The sequence below is a fragment of the Peromyscus eremicus genome, chromosome X (assembly GCF_949786415.1).
Source record: "Peromyscus eremicus chromosome X, PerEre_H2_v1, whole genome shotgun sequence".
Taxonomy (NCBI): Eukaryota; Metazoa; Chordata; class Mammalia; order Rodentia; family Cricetidae; genus Peromyscus; species Peromyscus eremicus.
In genome coordinates this window covers 133863064-133871964 of record NC_081439.1, presented here as the reverse complement: position 1 = coordinate 133871964, position 8901 = coordinate 133863064, and the positions used below count along the sequence as shown (strand labels likewise).

At 39.0% G+C, this 8901-nt stretch overlaps 1 protein-coding gene across 1 annotated transcript; it reads right to left on the bottom strand.

Moving 5' to 3' along the window:
- Positions 1-2556: 2556 nt before the first annotated feature.
- On the bottom strand, positions 2557-3423 carry Spry3 (sprouty RTK signaling antagonist 3). The gene has a single exon (XM_059250283.1). The coding sequence runs from the start codon at positions 3421-3423 to the stop codon at positions 2557-2559; it is 867 nt and encodes a 288-aa protein (XP_059106266.1).
- Positions 3424-8901: the final 5478 nt, after the last annotated feature.

Here is an 8901-nt window from a genome sequence, read left to right as displayed (position 1 = left end):
GAGTAACTTTAGCTCCAGAACAATGCACTAATGTCAGAGAATCCTTAGATATCTTGACTCTAAGCAAATTTTGGGCAGAAGCAAAGAGAAATGTGTGTTGCTACTCATCACCATACAGTGTGACCCAAACAATTGGGTATAGCTTTTAGGGGTAGATATGTTTGAAGTACAATTAGGCAGATTTTAAGATTAAACACAAATTATTTAAAGTTAAAGGATTTAAAAGCAACATAAGAGGTTACAGGTATTCAGGTATTGGTTTAGGGTTTATAAATGTTTCAAGAAGCCTAACCTTATATATGGCACCATTTGCAGCAATATCATTAACAATATTAATAATCATCATAACATACTTATATATACAAAAATAGAGCAAAGCAATTCTACAAGAGGAGATATAAGTGAAGGTATGGGGCTGTGTGCAACCCAATGTCAATACACTTCTGGAAGTTTCATAGCCCATTATACTTTGTGGCATATATTTCTGCAGTATATATCCAATAAAGGGACATGGAATTCCCTTTCTTCCTTCTGTGCATGACTATATACTTCTCCTCACTTCACCCTGCAGCACACATCCATGCACACTTTAAAAGAGATGATATATAGAGTCTGGAAGTCTTAAACTAAGTTGGAGCACCTTGATTTCAAGCAAGTGCCCCCAATATCTGAATTCCTTGATAAATTCTGGGTTTACTTACAGAAGGAAACTATAAAATTCTCACATCTCTTAGTAGCAGTCTTTTGCACCCTGCCATCACCATTGCAGCCTTTTCCTTATTGACAGGGGATCACAGCACAGGCTCTTTGTACATTTTAAGAGGGGAGTCATTTCTGTGCATTACATATCTTTCATCTCAGTTGTCCACCTTTGCTGAAATCTAGGTTCTTAGGCAGCTACCATTGCAGACAAAGCCAGGAAGGAGCACAGTGTATGCAGCAAAGAGTAGATGCAATGGCGAAGATACAGCTTGATTAGGGCTTCATTATGTTTTTCCCCCACATTTGAGCTTCTACAAGGTACAGAGTCAAAGGTGATGTCCATTAGGGGAAGCCTCATACCCAGTAGTTAATTAACTACCCACTATGCACTGCAGAATAACCACCACACTAACTTCTCATGGTTTCTGAAAAGTAATTGGAAGGGAATCACTTTCTGGAATTGTTAACAGAGTCATAAGAAAAAGTTCAATGAAGTAGGAGTCAGAAGGCCTGTGTTCCTGTCAAATTCTGCTATCAACTCAAGTGTGTGGCCTTGGGCAATTTCCTTTCTATTTCCAGGCCTCAGTTTTCCCATCTGTAAAATTATAACACTGAACTAGATTAATATTTAAGATTCCTTCCAGCTCTAAAATTTTATGACTTTTTATATCCATTATTAAGGCCTGAGCCATGCAGTCTCAGGGCAGTTAGCTTCTAAGGGAGAACATACTTCTGTAATATCCTTTGCTTTGTTCATTTAGCTATAAAGCACGTCTGCCTTTGGCACTTGGGTCAGACATACAAAGTTATGAGCATCCTGATTTACTATCCTACTCAGCATGCTAGTAGAATCTGTCGGTACTACAAGATGATTATCAAGAAAAGGAGAAAAACACTCCACCTAATTGAATTTGGAAGTATAGGAGAGCCTCATATGCTCACAAACAGGTGAGTGTGATTGTGAGTGCATACACACATTGGGATACCAACTATTGCTAGCGATCAATTCATTACAATAATCCATTTCCCTTAATACAATTTAGTAAATAGTATAGCATAGCAAAGTTTGGCATCTAAGGAAACACCTATGGAAAAACAGCACTTTTGAATGTGTCAGAGAAAGAGAGGCAGGAAGAGAGAAACAAAGATATCAAACAAAATAAAAATATAGACAAAGATTAGTCTTAGAAAGCAGAATAATAGAAACGTAGGAAATGAAAAAGAAATGTGGCAAAGTAAAAGGAGAGGCTAAAAAAGAACAGGATAATGAAAGAAGAGTCAGGGAGATGGAAAGGAAGGAAAGATGGAAGAGGGAGAGAGGGAGAGAGAGGGAGGAAGGGAGGGAGGGAGGGAGGGAGGGAGGGAGGGAGGGAGGGAAGGAGGGAGGGAGGGAGGAGTCATATTCCCTGGAAGGTTGAACGCTATTCCACATGCACCTGTGATGACCATCTGAGAAGAAAGTCTTCAAAGGCACTGTGGAAAGCAGAGTGACAATCAGAGCCTGCATCGAAAGGCATTACCTTGGGGAGCCCCTAAACCTCCACGTTGCTGGCTCTGTCGGTCCTCAGTGTCCAAACCTCATGCCCACATATCACCTGAATTTGCCATGACAGCCATAAAAGCTGAGCAGGCCAGATGTAAAAAGACTGAAGAAGATAGAACAGATGCTGTGAAAAAGAGCAAGGCATCCTGCACTGGGATATACTTTGCCATTCTCCTGATGCTGCAGGAACAAAAGAGGTGAGGCCCTAACTTTGGCTAGTTTATTATCTCACACCCTCCCCTAAACATGAGGCTTATGTTTTACTGAAGAGCGTCAGAAGGAGAACACTCTGGATTCATCTTGTAGGAAGGTCATACAGACTTTTCCTGGGCCTTAGGGAAGGGTGCGCTACCAGAAGAGATTTTTCTGCACACAGTGTTGGTGTGCCTCTTACAGCGGCAGCCTGGTCGCCGGAGGCTATCATAGCCCTGCTGGCACAGATGGAGGCATCCACGGGTAGGCAGGTAGCAGCACAGGCAGGGTAAGAAGAGGGAGATGAGACTCATGGTTGCCCAGCGAATGAAGCAAGAGCTAGGCCCACAGGAGCAGGGCTCATCAGCGCAGTTGTCTTCATCATCAGTGGAGCAGTGATAGAAGAGGCCCTTGACACAGCAGAGGCAAGTGCCATAATCAAGGAGGCTCTCAGCAGAGCAAAGGCAACGCTGGTTGCACATCCAGCAGGAGGGAAGAGGGCGAACTGCTGTGCATGGGACACACTTGCAGCGCCCGCACTCCTCGCAGATAAAGAGGTGATCACTGGGATGCCCTACAGATAGCTCAGCTTCTCCCTTCAGAGCACCATCGACCTTTGGCTGGGCCCCTGCTCCAGGCTGGGTTCTGATGATGGACTGGCCTGAAGGAGAGGGTGTAATGCTGGCCAAGAGCCTTTGATCAGAGGCAGTGGTGCTTTGGGACATTGAGCTGGCAATGCTAGATTGGCTCAGATGCTGAGGCAGGGGCTGCAGCTGATGGCACTGGCTGATACTGCGTGGGAGAACAGTAGGCATGGTAGCCAGGGACCAATCAGACTTGTGGGTTTGCACAATAAGGGAAGGGCTGGAAAGAGCCTGTTTACAGGGTGCTGGAGGCCGTTCCACATAATCATTGCTAGCATGAGTAGAGCGCAGCTGTTCAATAGGCAGAATTTGTTGGAACTCATCTATAGCTGTGGTATCCATTTTGCCTAGATTTTTGAGCTGTAAGTGATTTGGGGTCAGAGTGGCACTTACGGTGATTAAAAAAAAAAAGAGCCCTTGTAGTTATACGGACCTCAAAGCACATCAGAAAATCCTAGGAGAAAAGAAATAGAAACAATATGTGAGAACATACAAGTCACAAGTTCAGGGGAGCCAAGAAAAGTTAGGACTTATCACCACTTTATCTTTCAAATGCTGTATTGTAGGCTTCATGTAACACTTTTAGTTTGTAAGTGAACTCACTTATTTTCAGACAAGTATGGTCCTCCTTTTCAAAGGATAAATCAGTTTGGGAACAAATGTTATATCATTAATTCTTTTTGTATTCCACCATGTGATTGAGTTCACAGAAGCAGTTAATCTAAGTTTTGAGCATCTGAATTCTAATAAAAATGGAGCCAAATGTTAAAAACAAAGGTCATTTCCTAAAGCAATATTGATTAAATAGAGGAAACTTTATAGGTTTACCAAGAGAAGCTGCTCATATGTGTACATGGACATGTATATATCCAATCATTCTCCTGCTTCAATCTTCAGAGTAGCTGAGACTATAGATATGCATTACCACACTCAGCTTCCAAAATCAAACACTTTTTATATATAACATTGGGCAATGGGACAACTATATCAAATTATAATACAAGCCCTGAATTATTTCAAATATCACTATAACTATACAAATGCATTTACCAAACAAATTCTGCATAGACTGCTTTTCTCTATATCTACTTTACATCAAAAATGGTTTTTGTAAAGAGAAGACATATTCTTATACTGTATTTAAACTTAGTTGAATATTAGAAAATATATTCTTACATCTTCATTGTGCCAAAAATGGTTGTGTAGTCATTCTCCTGAAGGTGTTGATATAGTGTAGAATCGATAAATGGTGACCTTGCAGAAAATACTTTACAAGTAGTAGACTCCTGTACCTAGAAGACTGAATGTTAAAAAAAGAAATGGAAACATGAATCAAAGAGGCAACATGGAACATCAGGACATAATGATCATTAGCATGAATAGAGTACATATTTGAAATCTAGCAGATTTTAAGTATCCTTAAAAAGAACCAATTACTCATACTTTTGTATAGTTTGGATATATTGAATCAATAGTCAATAAAAATGAACAAAGAGCTAGAGAACAGAGTCTGTTTAGGTTTTCACACAAAATAAACAACACTAAAATGGGCCCAAAGTGAAATAATAACAGGAATAATAATAATACTACAGTTCATAAAGAGTTCAGCAGCTAAAAATGACTGCACTTTGGTGGCTTTTGAGGCCATATTCTCATATAAATATGATTAGTTAAACTTACATCTGCTTAAAAATTAGATAAACATTAGTATGCCCAAAGACTCAAATATGTACGATACTTTTGTCAAATCACTTGCTTTCTTTAGGCCTAAGTTTCACTACCTATATAATTATAGGGGTGGTCTAGGTGATCTCCAAGAGTACTGCCCCATAATGGTCTGTATTTCTATAGCTATGTGATTTAATCATTCTTTTCATCCACATCATCTACATCTTCAAGTTCTTGAGGATAAGTTGGGCAAAGTGCCCTTGTTTATTTGGACAATTCAAAAATAAAAATAGATTCACTTCCTTGAACCTAAAGTCCCTGAAACCTCCTGTTCATAGCTTTTCTAAATCTTTATACAGTCATAGTCTTAGCATTTGAAAGAAATAAACAGTATTCATTGCTTGTAGATTATAGGTGAATGTAGAAGCTTTGGACCATGAAGAGTATTTAAGAAATGGGTTTATATCTGACTTATCAAATACAGGATGGACAGACTCATTCAAATCTTATATGCTTTAAATATAGCAATACATGCTAGATATAGTTAGATATATCAGTGTCCAAAATACATGAAAAATATCAAGAAGTAATTACAGGAGATAATTGTATTATATTCCTAAAATGGGATTACAGTGAAGTCACTGAATGCTTGGGCATGCCTACAAAGTTGAAAGCTAAACTTGATAGAATCTAGGTCATAATATAAACAACTTAGAACCAATAATAAAAATATTCAAGGGGGCTTCTGCTTGGTACCAGAAGATCACATGGTGTTTAGGTTACGGAGGTGTATTAAGACAGTGATTAGATTTTTGCAAGAATGAGAGATTTGGTTGAATGATTAAAGAAATATAGAATAACGAATCACTGTTGCCATTGCCCTCAGGTAAGGGGGCTGACAGTATGAGGTTAGTTTCTTCCTGCTCTTAATTTTTTTTTTTTTAATTAGAATGGGTTCTGAGATCTAATCGGGGCAGGGAGGATCACCATAATATTGGGTTTTAGATAGTAATTAAAGGACTGGATGACAATTTTTTTTTTTGACATTCTGGGCCTGCTGAATCAATCTAGCTAGAAAAAGATAAACTAAAATAATCAGTGTGTGTGTGTGTGTGTGTGTGTGTGTGTGTGTGTGTGTGTGTGTGTATACTATAGCAGAAGGTAACGGAGAGGAATGCTGAAAAATAAATAAGCAAGATACTACTTATAGACTACATGAGAAAATGTATGTAGACTAGATGAGAAACTACCACTGCATGCATGTTTATTATTCAGGAGTCCACCCATTAAAAAGCCATTCTTTGTGAGCAGCAACATTTAAATTGCCTGTGGTCAATCTGATATGTTGATAAAGGACAAAGAATATACATATCACATATTAAATAGCAGTCAATGTGGTTATGAGTCTCGGTTATATAGGGATGGAATCTAGTGATTTTTGTCACGTAGTACCTCTGCAGTAATGAATGACGCATTGTAAACCCACCCCCGTCAGTCTTGCTGGCCAGGTGCTTATGGCTTTCTGAATAGTTTTTCTATAGCCATGAAATTTGCTATATACAACCTAAACAGAAATTTCTTTTCTTACTAGGAAGCTAAACCTATTCATGAAATAGTAATGTTTTTTAATGAAAGAAAATGTTTTTCTCTCTAAAACCTAAAATCTGCCATGTTGAGAAAAATGTTGAAAACTTTTCTGCCTTAAGCTCTTCTTTGCTGGTGCCTTAAGACATTTCTGATTTCTGTAATAAATCTTTTTTGATAGTGTTATTCAAGGTTGGTTTTTAAAGAGAGGAGAAAAGAAAGAAAGGCTGACTCCTGTTTTCTCCCACTTTTATAGGCTCAATGCTGTTTTGTACCTTACTGTGTAATGGCTGTGAGGTGTTTTTTTTTTTCCCCTGTAGTCTGCTGTTATATACACTTGTTCTCAGAATAACTGAAAGCAAACATAGGGGGAATTTCTGCTATGGCTTTATATGTTTTCTTAGTTCTACTATACCAAGGTCTGCTCTCTAAAAATCCTCTGTTCAAAAGCATTTGCATCTCTATCAAAGCACACACACCCCCTTACAAATACCAAGTTGTATATAGTTTACATTACTGACCTCTCTGTTACTGACTGGGCCTCCCTCCTACCGCATACATCTTGCTAGAGCTGCCAGATTCTCACCACATTTAACTCTTAACTTGTCACATTGCTACCCCAGTCCTATTCATTACTTTAATAGTTTCATTAAGACTCATAGCAGTTTATTTCAAGCCCTTGAGCCTTGCAGTTTTAAGAGCTTGGCATTATTAAAGATATAGGTGTTTTAGTGATGAGTGATGCAGAGAAAAATTTTAACACTGAACAAATTCATATACTTCTAATGGTGAGGAAAATTCTAAGAAGTGAGTTGTTCATTTAAGACACTGGGATCTTTTTACAAGCCCCAAATTATTTTCTAAGACACAAGAAACTTGGGGTATAATCTTAATGCTAGCTTTACTTTGCTGTGTTACTATAGGCAAGTGACCTCTCTGTTTCTTCATCTGCAAAATGAAGATGTATGTAAGAAGGATTTTTAAAAGCCCATTTTGCCCTGGTCTAAATTCTGTCCTGATTTTGGCTGCATATCTAAGTCTCAAATTCTTTCATGAAGAATTAGTCTCCTTTTCAATTCTTTGCTTCCTTACTACTCGATCTGAATAAATATCTTTAAATCTAAGTCACTCATATTACTAGATTATGTTTCTCAGCTAGACACCTAAAAACAGGACACAAATAAAATTTCTAGCATTTTACAATAAGATCTTACTGTATTTTAAACTCAAATAGACGATGGTATACTTAACTGTGGATAAACTGCTAGTCTGCCTTATTTGTATTTTTTGTATGTAGCTGACTTGCTGGAAACACGCTTTAACACCTTATACACTCCATGTGATAATACATCACATTACAGTGAGGTTTTAATATGTACAGAAAAGCAACAATAATTTGCATTTCAAAATGCAATATCTGTTTAAGAGTTCAATATTTGTTTCCTGTTCATGGAACTTGATTTGCAACATTCATAGGTGAGTGATAGTTAGATGTGTGGAAGGAAGTGTACTGTAAATCATTTGCCTAGATTTTATCAAACGCCTTTTGACTAACTAGACATGCTCACAGGTTCTTATTTTGGACAAAATTCTCATATACCACATACCGATACGTACACATATACCTAGGCATGAATCCAGAAATTTCTAAATCATTGCTCTGATTCAGTGTGTGTGTGTGTGTGTGTGTGTGTGTGTGTGTGTGTGTGTGTATGTGTATGTGTGTGTGTGTGTGTGGGGGGGGTTATGCCGTGTCAGCTTGCGCCATTTCTACCCAAGGCAAGGTGATGTGATGAAATCTGAACGATGCACAGCCCAGACTTGTGAGCCAATAGCAGACTAGCCCCACGCTGACAAGGATGCCTGCTGGGCAGCCAGACTGGCCTCAGCATGGGCTCTTCCTACGTCCTCACCTTGGGTGGTTAGGCTGCGCAGTAAGGGGCTTAGGTAAGCACCAAAATACATTAAAGGTCAAGAGACTAGACATTAAATTGGCATTTGGCTAAAAAAGAATCCTATTGAATTCCTATTTTGATTTCTAAATTTCCAGTATGGATAATTTTCTACAAGAGCTGATTCATTTAAATGTCTCATTTTATTTTACCCAGACACTTTCGTGTGTGTGTGTGTGTGTGTGTGTGTGTGTGTGTGTGAGCGCGCGCGCACACACACACACACACACACACACACACACACACACACACCACACCGAAAGCTGGAATGAATGGCAATCTGTGCATTGCATGGAAGGAATTCTGAAGTCTTTAAATGCTAATCTCTGTGGCTTACCTTGAGAAAATGGTTTATCCATGCCGAGAAAAGCAGAAGAACTAACGCTCGATCTGGCTCAAAAGACCTCTTTTCCGTAGTCTTTAGGTTTCTCCACCTCTCTTCGGAAAGTCTGAATGAAAACTCCTTTAGTGGAAGAGAAGATAAAAACAGAGATAGTTCTGTCTTGGTCCTTCCGTCACAGCAGGAGAGGGAGAAAGAAAGAGAGGGAGAAGGGAAGAGAGGGAGAGAGAGAGAGGGAAAAAAAACGGCGGTGTTGGGGGGGGGCGGTGAGAATCA

What these genes read in the sequence shown, in the direction of transcription:
- Spry3 (XM_059250283.1), bottom strand. Translation starts at nt 3,423, where the DNA reads ATGGATACCACAGCTATAGATGAGTTCCAACAAATTCTGCCTATTGAA.